An 11,535-nucleotide genomic window follows, 5' to 3' on the forward strand; every position below is an offset into this window, starting at 1 on the left:
AACTAAAGTTTTGCTTGCTAATACAAAATATTTCTTTCAGTGTAAACATATAATGTAATTTTATTTCTTTCATGATTTTCTTCTTAATCTGTAGCATAAATATGTTACCAAATAATTTTCATATGCGTTGAAATTTAGACATATTATGCTTTTCTTTTTATGTTAGACAGACATATTATATTTTGCTTAAGAAAGTGTTTCGTATTACTAGTCATTGTACGCGACATGATTCATTATGCGATGGATAATTTATACAGGAGGGTATATGCTGTTATGGGTATATGTGTACGGTAATTCGGATTCCTTTTATTTATTAAAATGTACTCAGAAGTGATTGAGTAAATTGTCAAACGTTAGCAAATTCCGATCGTCATTGTATATAGGTGGGTCAGCTTTAAAAAGAGGATTTGGTCATTCGGCAATCAGAACGATTATTGCTGTCAGATCATACAAGTTGTGTTATTCGATTTTGAATCTGAAAATGTTTGCGATCTTGGCATTTTTCTTGTTTTCCATAGTTTTTGCTAATGGTAAGTAATTTTACTTTTGCATAGAAGAATTTGTTTTTGCTGAAATATGTAAAAAAATTAACTGGAAAAAATATATCTGAAAATAATTTTATTAGATCTCAAACTGGTTATTAAAACATCAAAACTTTTTGCAGCATTGCTCATCATATTTGCATGTCCTACATAATTGTTTTAATAGCTCCCAAAATTTTTAACTTTTTAGATACATAATTGTCCTTTTCTATTTAATATCAATTTTGTTAAGGAATTTTATTTTTAATGATTAAATTTATATCATTTTTAAATGTTTAATTTTATTTTTAATATACTTAATATTTAATATAATTTAGACAGGAGCTTAAACAGAACGGATTTGAAATGCGAGGGACATGCTTTTCATAACGTGTCTCTTTCTGCATATTATCCTGTATTCGGGACAGATGATAAACGTAATCACTTAGATGACCAAGGAAAAATGTTGAATACTCTTCAGGTTCGTAACAAACATAATGTGACATCCGATGTAAAAATGATAGAAGCAAACTGTCTGCTATTTTAGGATTACCTTGATGGTCGCTGTCGTTACGTCACTGTTGCCGGTAATTTGAGATCTGGCATTCCATATGGAACGAAAGTATGTATAGAAAAATTGAATGAGCAATTTGGAAGACAAATTCACCTGCAGGTGCGTAATCATGTGTTACATTTGCTACATTATATCTTTAGACTCAGCAATAATATATATAAAAATAAATTTTTCCATAACATGTTAAGAATATGAAAAGTATAAAATAATTTATTTTATTTTTCTCTCTTTTCTTTAGATAAGAGATCAGACTGATTACGAAAACAATAATGACGCACTTAATTTCTCGAGATTGGAAATTTGTGTTAGAACCGAGGAAGATACTTATGATACGTATTTAAATGGCCTTGTTACTATTCATATATAACAATTATATTAAAATTATGTACTTAATTGTTAATTAAAAATAATACTGTTAAATTTATGTTTCATAATAAGATGTACTATATGGAATTGAATTAAATTGTACATATAAACAAAGACTGTTTATTTTTACAAATATCTAGAAATGAATTTGATAATACGACATACATTAACAGATATGAGATTAGTGATAATGCTATTTTTGACGTTACAGAGTTAAATACACTGCAAATCTCATTAATATAATCATTATTTAGTTATTAAATCTCGGTCGTTCTAATCACAACTAACGAAAAAATGTTTACGTTGTATTAAAAACTACATCTCGTTTATATACTTTCCGACCAATTAGACCACGATTGTATCATTGTATAAAGACTATCTCCGGGGCATGTGGTTGCCCAGGTTTGTCGATGCCCAAGAAGCTTGTAATCATTCTTTATTTCACCACTTTCTACACCACGTACAATCAAGTTAGTCACTGCTTGTACTGCCGCTGCATTTGGTGTTCGATCTGAATGAGAAAAAACATTTTACAAAAATATATGTTACGTTATAAACAATACTAATAACACATTTTTATTATCTCTGATATTACTTACTTTTGTAATCTCCGATGATGCAAATTCCAATACTTTTACTATTGAAAGGTTTAGAATGAGCGCCTTGCTTGCCCCATCCACGACCCTCATAAATGTTTCCGTCTTCGCCTACTATGAAATTGTAGCCAATATCGGCCCATCCTTTATTATCCATGTGATAATTCTTGAAATAAGATTCGATAATTACTTATAATTTTTAAAATAATAATCGAAGCAGAAATGCATCTTATAGATGGATACATTATTTTGATCTAAAATTCTAAAATATTGCTTAATCAAACCGTATATAGTTGTTTGCATATGAACTATGATTTACAGTTAAAAGACATCATGTTAAAAAAAGTTTTGTTTTGTGATATTAATTACCTGGAATTGTCTCACTTTTAATTGACATATAGCTTGAGTTTCACAACCGGAAGTAGCCGAGTGATGAATGATCACATAAGGAGCTGGTTTTAACTTGAGATTGGAAGCTGGTGATTTTGGTGCTCTAGCACCCCATTGCGATCTAGAAATGATGTTTAGGCCATCTAAAAATGCAATTGAAATTATAAATTATTGTATGTACTTTATGTATAAAAATAATAATAAACTTAAATTATATTAATTAAATAAAGTTTAAATCTAAAATTTATTATTTTGTTTAGAAAAGCTATTATCTTAATAGATCTTTGAATATAACACATTACATATTTTATAAGTGGTTTTTTCTAGATGATGATTTGAATAGAATATGTTATATTGTTTGGCGGGCAACATTGTTTTTCAAATACAATTGAGTTCTTAAATACTAAACATTGAATGATTGTTATATCTCAGAATAATTATACGCATTTCTCCAATTTTTACTTGCAACAAAAGTATAAGAATGTACATAAATATAAAGAAATATTTATAAAAATCAAGAGTATGAAAACAATTATTACTTGCAAATATTACCAAAAATTTTTTTATTTGTAATTATATTCTAATTTGGGAAAGAAATTATTTCAAATACATATAATTATAAAACGTCAAATAACTATCGTATCATCGTATTGACATAATTAGCAGTTATCTTAGAAATCTTGCTAACCACGAAAACAATAATTTAACAATAATTTATCATTTATCATCAAATATTTTTATGTACACGGAGAGAATTTTCTCTTAAAATTTACCTTCAAAATCTTATAATTGTGGGATAATGTACTACTTCAGTAAATTTTACTAAAAGTATAGTGAATTTTACTACACCTTTAGTAAATTTTACTAAAAAATATAGTTAAATTCCTCGGGGTCACACATTATCCCATAATTTTCACAATTATCCCAACACATTACCAAATTTTGAAGGTAAATGTTAAAAAAAATTCTCTCCGTGTAAATAAATTTAACCACGACACTTGTCACGGAAGTACATTATTAATTAATTGGCAATAATCAGTGTTTCTCCATGAATCGTAATGTAATGACATTTTGATTGATTAAGAAAATACGAAGATAGATGTTAAGATGAAAAAATTCATTTATCAATAGCGCTTAATTTTACAATAGCTTTATACATCGCGAAATTACTTGCAATTATTATTACATAAAACACAAACTCAGTTTATATTAACTATTTTTGAAATATTAAAAACAATTTGACTATTCAAGATATTCATGCGCGAAAATAACTTTCTTGCATAACTTATCTCAACTGTGGGAGATAAATCTTTAAAATTTCGATGACTACGAAGACACAAGGTGAACTTCACAACTTAACTCGCGGTATAAATAATATATTTAATAAATTACTAGCAGCAGTTTCTTGGGCGATGAACATCACATATATCGTCGCGAGGATTAATGTTGTTGTCGTCGCAATGTACATTTTGATTTCCAAAACGATACTGATGTCGTATACGACTTGGTATACAATATATAAACACTTTAATTCAAGATATTGCTTTCCGGGCACGATCTTTGACCACGTGATCTATGACATACGTGTACCCATATACATGCAAATATATTGATGTATTTTCTGGACTTTTCTATGAGTTTTTATCTAAGCTGTCGACGTACTGATATGAAAGGGGAAAGGAAAGGACAAACTAACGGAAATTTTAGCATTAGTGTGTAAATCATTTGATTGGAATATTAATTTATATACGTATATTTACATTTTTTACGATGAAATTAGTGTAATCCAGAAGTTTATCATTAAAATAATTTATTAATTAATTAGAAAAATTTTTTTATTAACAATCGTTTTTGAAATAGTTGGTAAATTTAATTATTTGACAATTTTATAAATCCAATTTTACAATTATTTAAACTTATTATAAATAGAAAGGATTTTATAATACATTTAATAATTTATTTTATCGTACGCAAATACTGATATATTATATATATATATATATATATATATATATATATATATATAAAACTATTATTAACTGATGAGAAATGTGAAGCAATATGACGATCACGTACATTTTGAATGTGTGATGATGAATACAAAACACAATATATCATTAATCATTCGTTATCGCTTAAAAAGAACAGGTTTTTAAGAAATATTAATAAGTTAATTTTACAACAAAAAATTAATATGGCTTAATGTCGCCAGTAATTATAATCAAGGAATTAATCTTACACATACATGTTGATCCATCAATTATATGATGCAATATTGATAAACACAGTAACATTTTGATTTGCTCGCGCTTCGATCGAAGCTTTGATTTAGAACAAGTAGCAAATACGTTATGAAAATCTTAACTCTTATCTCAAGTAATTTTCCTTTTCGAACTTTATTCGAAAAATAGTATATGGTAATGAAGTTGTAATTATATTATATTATACGATACCGATTATCTTATCGATTTTATATGTCCGACAAAATGCTTTTATGGACATCCCTGAAAGATTTAATTTTTGTAATAATGTAATTGATTTAAAAATTGATTTTTTTTTTTTCCAGATTTATTATCCGGAGGTATGTTTAAATAGCCTGTTGTCGTCTGTGCAAGCGAGATTAAGAAATGCAGTAAACAGGTCAGTATTTTTTTCAATTTCCAGAAAATAGTTTTGCTGATTTTTCGATCAGCAAAACTATTTTTCTAAAAGACGTATGTGCGACTTTCTCGTTTGCTTTGCTATATTTGTTTATTAATTCAACTGTTTTGATGTACATAAATTTTTTATTATGTGCATCATATATGTATTATGGAACAGACTATCTAAAAAGATTTTATCGAAGTAATTCTTATACGAAATTATGTCGGTGATACACAATCATGTATGGCATCGTGCAGCATATTTCGATTACCAATGTCACAATTAATCCGAAGACCGTGACCTTAGAGCGTAGCCATGTAAAAGTAAACGACTGGCACGCGAACCAATACGAGAGTGACATTGATCTCGTTTGTCGAACTTGCGTGAAATATTTATGTCATATATTCTATATATAATGGGACTTGTTTGACTTTTTTAATGATCTTTCTAAACTATACCTCTGCCGTATGTACATAAAGTCATATACTTTGCATTTTAACTAATGAGTTTTTTAGTGATAACGTCTTAATTGTTATTATGTATAAGTTAGCGCGAAAAGTCTAGTACACGGGTAACCTTGCACAACGGGGGAATCACCATTGTGAAACGGAGAAAGCCGTTTTTTTTTTTTTTTTATTTGAACAACCGTTCACGCAACGAGAATGTTTCGTAATAATAGTAGAGGTAGTAACGGTTATATCCGGTACCTAGCGTACCGAAAAGAAACTATTATGTAGTACACGTAATACAAAATAAAATTCCGCTTATTAAATAAAATAAACGGATTTTTTGAAGCACTGAGAGAAAAATGCTTGAAAATTTATTTGGAAGACATAAAGTTTATTTGAACGAAATAAATCTTTTATTTGGATAGGGCAAAATAAATTTTTATTCATAACAAATGAACCATTTATAAGAGAAGTAAAGTATGTTTTACAGAAATATATATTTCATCGTTGCAAGTAAAATTTTTTTGTCAAATAAATATCGCAGAAAAATAGTAAGTAAAATTTGTTTCTCGGTATATCGACATTTTTCTCTCAGTGTATACTGACATAATCGCGCGAATTTACCAAACTTTTTATAAATAAAAAAAAAAGGAAAATATACGTAGCAGGTCAAGGTAAAGTATAACTATATTGGTTTTAAAGTACTTACGGTTCTTTGTTACATCAAATCTCCGTTCTATACTTAGGATTCATTATAATATTCATTCTATTTGATCTAGAAATGTTGTCATAGAGTAGCGTTTGATTGGCTCCTTTCTTCTATGGTGTCCTCCTGCATTATCGGTTTCATCGTGGTCGTGGTCGGACGAATATGAGGTATCGGATTCGCAGTCCAACCGGGTAAAGTAACAACGTACTTGTAAAAACTCTCGCCGGGGCATTCCGTGCTCCGTGTTTGCCGATGACCAATCACATTGTAATTGTTCCTTATCTTGCCGAGTGAAACTCCACAGGCTATCAGCTCGTTCAATGTCTTCAGAGCAGCCGCGTTTGGCAAAAAGTCTGCGAAATCATATTTACGTGCGTCACACAATGAGTCCACTAATGCAAATTTTTTTGCGATACGATATCTCAAGAAAAGTACCTCGCGTGTTGCTTTGCACAAAAGATAAATATTTTTAGTCAATTTGAGATAGTCTTTTTAAATAACAATTTATTATTGTTACATATAATCTTTAACCTTTGTAAAAAGAGCAGAAACAAAGATTACTTTCCAATAAGATAAATTTGGCAATTGTTAACAAGGACGATTTTACAGAAATGATTTTGTTTGGTCTACGTATTTGATATATGTCAATTATGTTAGTAATGTCTTAATTACCGCTGAAGTCTCCTATGATGCATATGCCAATGCTCTGGGTGTTGTATCCAGGTGCATGCGCGCCAGTGTAGTCCCAACCGCGGCCCTCGTAGACGTTGCCGTCCTCTCCAATGAGGAAATTATAACCAATGTCCCACCAGCCCCGGACGTCCAGATGCAAGTTCTGATAGGATCTAACTATCGCGGAGCACGTTTCCTGATCCCGACAATAGTTACGTATACCGCCGTGATGGATCACCACGTACGGTGTTGGTGCAATCGGCATTATCTCGAAATCGAGACGCTTCCTGGCCTTCCATTCCTTTCGGCTAACGATTCTCGGACACTCTGGAGAATCAAAAATTCATCCATTACTTGTAATAAATTATTCCCAAATTAAATTCGTTCTTTGAAAGCTAAACAGTCTAAAAATTGCGATGGAAAAATTAATGTACTTAAACTACACTGTAAAAAATTTTTGTAAAATTACAACTATAATAGTTGTAAATTTATTTTTGTCTATAATTTTGCAGTGTACAAGTAAAAAAATTTAATTTGTCATAAATTTGTTTACAGTGTATACACAAGTGTAAAAAACAAATTAAGAAATTATTGCAAAATGTATTATATAAAATTACATATACAAGAAAATTTACAACTATTATAGTTGGTCTCAAAATTACCCACTATTATAGTTGTAATTTTACAAAAATTTTTTACAGTGTAATTGCTATTTAATCCTTTATGAATCCTTGATAATAATGATAAAGAATTACTGTTTTCTTGCATCGTCACGCAGAATAAGTAATGCAGAACTTGGCAAGTGTAAATTGGAGCTAGCTAACGAATTAATGAGCATGTTTTCAGCAATTAGTTGCGCAATTGCAAATATATTTTCATCGTGCAAAAATTATTTCGTCCTTGAGATACAGTGATAGATTGCCACGGTGATACGATGATAGATATCAGATCTTCAAGTCGTAAAATAATTTCGGCTCAGAAAGAGACTATATAGTCTCGGAGATGTGGCGGAAAACTCTGGAAAAATACCGACTAATTATCTCGAAGCGCGTTTGTCACGTAAAGTGCATAACGCGTTACTACTGTGTATCGAACGTTTTATTACGAACAATATATGTTATTTTCTCTAGCTACTGATCACAAATGAACTTATCGACTGATGTACGATTTAACTGGCCAAATTAATGGAAAATATATAAATTTATAAAGCACTTCAAAAAGAAAACTGTTTTCTCTTAGGAGCATTATTAAAAAGGTTTTTGAATTATAAGATGGCTGATTATTTGTGCATAGTCATTGTCACAAAGTCGATCCTGTATCACGTTAGCTATTTTTAACTACTTTTTATATTTTATTTTATTTCGGGAATTGCGTAACATTTTCAGAAAATGGGACACACACTTAGTCACTACCGGTTTCGTTACAAATCTTTATACTTTTAGAAAAAGTTGCGTATTTGTAAGCCGCGCATTTATACTTATTATATTTAAATGCAGACTTTAGAATGACAATGAAACACTTTAATTCGCATGTAGATAATTCACAATAGTTAAGTAGATATCGATAAAACTTAAAAAAATCACAGATTGTCGCACGCACGACGGCACAAAATAGATTAAAAAATTAAGTAAAAATTAATTTAGAGCGGTGCTAGTTTGTGTAATATTTTCTATTATACATTTGCATACGTAAAAAATATACGCAGGCAATGAAAATACAGCAAGCTCGTTATCGGATGGATCAAAAGAAATATGAGAGACCAAGTGATTTCCAAGAGATCCGTTCCAAGAGATTTCAGTTTACGAGCATAAGAACAAAAAAGAGTAATTAAAAATTATTAAAGATCAATTTTGGCATAAGAAAATCGTGAAAGTCACGAATAGTAATATTACGAAAAGCTTTGTTATGGACAATATTTATGTATTATAAATAACACGAAAATTGCACAAAAGACTGCTCTTTAAATTTATCGTATATTATAAATTTGTTACATAAATATCTACCGCATAATTTTTCATAACATGTATTATTATGTCACGCAATATTCTTCGATGAAGGATTAATTATGAGACTACGATATATTTTTTATACCGATACCTTCGATTCCTCGATCGAGTGGCTTACCGGTTGCATTGATGAAATTCGAGTTGTCAATGGGAACGGCGAGCACTGCATGCCCGAGGAGACTGAGAAGTGCGAAAGTGCACAGTGTGGACGATCGGTAGAAGGACGATGTCATGGTGATTGACACAGTTACAGCGCGTGTCAAAAGTGAAACTGAATAACCATCGTGTTGCCGCACCCGCTTTTAAACGAAAAACCAAATGGTCACCGGGAAGTCCCTCGGAGTTGCTCATTGAGAACCAACTCGTTTGACAATCCCTTAACCCTGTCCCCTCTTCGGCGCGTTTGTCACAACAATCACACGTCGACAGAGTGATGACGACTTCGAGGAGGAGCGACACTTCTTTGAATATCCCCGTTATTAGCTGTCCGAAAATTCGCGCGTTATCTGCATTGATTATGATTGCGATCGAAACGCGGAAGGACGCGTAATTGCGCTGTCTGCGCGATAAGAAATCGAACGTGATAGGATGAGAGTGACAAGATTGGCAAAGCGATTAAGTGCGACGAGAAATATTGTAAAAATAATCGCAGAAAAAAGGCATGCGAGATTAGAAAAGTCTATATGAAATAATAAATATACTATTATTGTTTGTGCGCTTATACGCCTTAAAAGATTGAGGAAGATAAACTTCTGTTCTGAAAAATTAATCATAAAATAAATAACTAAAGAATATGTGAAAAGTATAAGCAAACAATTCAAGAAAATGTCAAGAAAATGAATGTATATTTTTCTTTAACTTGAGAGTGGGGGTTAAATATATTAATGTCAGATTTATGATTACTCTTATAGAAAAAAAATTACAGGACCGAAAATATTGATATACAATTAATCTTATTTTTGAGATCTTAATTGTATTTTTTTTCAATGCATTTTATTATATTTTTTTCTACACGAGTTAAAAATTATTTGTTTGATTACAACTTGATTCACATGATTTTATCAAACTAGATTGCGAATTTCCGATAAGTAATGATATCTAAAAGTTACATAAACTAATCTATATCGCTACGGTTATACGGAACACATAAAATTCTACTTATTGTTAGTGAATTGGCCTTTCAATTATTTTTTCATTTGAATTGCATCGATCAGCGATCGAGAATTTTTGATAAACAACATTAGCTCGTAATTTGTTAACATGCACATTTCTACATGTAAATAATACATTAATGACTAGCGCTTTTGGATATCTGATTAATAATATGTGATAAATAAATAACATTTTTCTCCTGATGAGAATGAATCGACCGATAAAATTCGCATAAATAAAAATATGCTATCTTAAATTGATTTTATTTAATGGGATGTTTAAAATGTACATTTGTTGCTGCTAGTTAACATGTATTTTGTTTACTGTAATTTAGATGAAATACTTAACTGTTGTGATGCAAAACAATTAATGTCTATCTGTTTTAATTATTTTTACATTGACAGCAATGATTTTACTTTTGTTAAATTACAAACAATATTATGTATATATAATATTTTTATTGTATGTGTGTGTGTGTGTCTGTGTGTGTGTATACATGGAGAAAATTACTATAATATGAATAAATATTATTAAGTGCGGATCAAAGGAAAAATTATAAAAATGTTTACCATATGTTTTTCATCAAATTACTGAACACTGTTTATGGTATAGTTCTTTGAAAATTTTTCTTATGATCCGTAGTTATTGTTGTTTATAGTAATTTTACTATAAAATTTTTTCCATGTAATTGCAATAATGTGAAAATAATTAAAATAAACGAAGACATTGTCTTGCATTTGTTATGACAACTATAATATTTCATTAAAATTATTATAGACAAAATATGTGCCGCCTAATGTGCAAATTTTTCTTCTGTTTCTGCTTGGAATAATAACCATCAATGCATAACGAGGGAATACATCATTATCTATGTTTGCGAATGTATGATTTTGAGATAACGCTTTATTCATGAAAGGTGTTGAGAACTTTTGTTATTTGTCATTATAGTGCACTGTCACAGCTGTCGACTAATTACTTCCAGCAATCGTTTGTCATTGGCAAATAATTCTCATAGCACTTCGAGTTTCTGTAAACTAATAATTCTGCTTACTGTACTGATAATCAAGAATATATTAATAAACTTATTAAATTTAACGTGATTTATTACAGAACTCACATCGAGAATCATGAATACCAAACAATACGCGAATAATTGTATTGGAAATAGATGCTAGGTAATGCGATTATTAAAGAAAAAAGTAAAAAAACGGTGTATTAGATAATGTGAGTTATTGACATAGTTGTAAACAATGATAGTAAAATCTTATCGACGTAATAAAAATTAGAGAATGATTTGAAAAACCCGCGTGATTGCCATTGGCTGATAACACGAAATATAATTACAACAAAGCATCGTGATTAATTGCAATAATTGCTTGAACAGTAAGATAGAAGCAAAGAAGAATTGCCAAATGCGTCACTGCAGTTATATCTTATTTTATTTCCCATTATATTTA

The 11,535-nt window shown here is 30.0% G+C and overlaps 2 protein-coding genes across 2 annotated transcripts; one reads left to right on the top strand and one right to left on the bottom strand.

The window, feature by feature from the left end:
• The first annotated feature begins 75 nt into the window (after nucleotides 1-75).
• LOC105835676 lies at nucleotides 76-1,575 on the top strand. Its single transcript, XM_036282643.1, has 5 exons — nucleotides 76-290; nucleotides 384-530; nucleotides 860-1,002; nucleotides 1,069-1,194; nucleotides 1,334-1,575. Exons 1-5 carry the CDS (start codon nucleotides 236-238, stop codon nucleotides 1,460-1,462), a joined length of 600 nt encoding a protein of 199 aa, XP_036138536.1. The 5' UTR covers nucleotides 76-235; the 3' UTR covers nucleotides 1,463-1,575.
• Nucleotides 1,566-9,375, bottom strand: LOC105835677. The gene is made up of 7 exons (XM_012679161.3): nucleotides 9,045-9,375; nucleotides 6,921-7,247; nucleotides 6,330-6,601; nucleotides 3,840-4,020; nucleotides 2,427-2,590; nucleotides 2,061-2,223; nucleotides 1,566-1,972 (listed from the first exon to the last, which is right to left on the bottom strand). The coding sequence occupies exons 1-7, from the start codon at nucleotides 9,157-9,159 to the stop codon at nucleotides 1,788-1,790; spliced, it is 1,407 nt and encodes a 468-aa protein (XP_012534615.2). The 5' UTR covers nucleotides 9,160-9,375; the 3' UTR covers nucleotides 1,566-1,787.
• Nucleotides 9,376-11,535: the final 2,160 nt, after the last annotated feature.

This window comes from Monomorium pharaonis, chromosome 2, assembly GCF_013373865.1.
Source record: "Monomorium pharaonis isolate MP-MQ-018 chromosome 2, ASM1337386v2, whole genome shotgun sequence".
Classification (NCBI taxonomy): Eukaryota; Metazoa; Arthropoda; class Insecta; order Hymenoptera; family Formicidae; genus Monomorium; species Monomorium pharaonis.

Excerpts from the sequence above, each read along its gene's own strand:
- LOC105835677 (XM_012679161.3), bottom strand. The coding sequence starts at position 9,159 with ATGACATCGTCCTTCTACCGATCGTCCACACTGTGCACTTTCGCACTT. Across the intron at positions 7,248-9,044 it reads GAATTTCATCAATGCAACCG|AGTGTCCGAGAATCGTTAGC; the intron begins GTAAGCCACTCG and ends TTGATTCTCCAG. Across the intron at positions 6,602-6,920 it reads CATCATAGGAGACTTCAGCG|ACTTTTTGCCAAACGCGGCT; the intron begins GTAATTAAGACA and ends ATGATTTCGCAG.
- LOC105835676 (XM_036282643.1), top strand. The coding sequence starts at position 236 with ATGCGATGGATAATTTATACAGGAGGGTATATGCTGTTATGGGTATAT. Across the intron at positions 291-383 it reads GTTATGGGTATATGTGTACG|GTGGGTCAGCTTTAAAAAGA; the intron begins GTAATTCGGATT and ends CATTGTATATAG. Across the intron at positions 1,195-1,333 it reads GAAGACAAATTCACCTGCAG|ATAAGAGATCAGACTGATTA; the intron begins GTGCGTAATCAT and ends TCTTTTCTTTAG.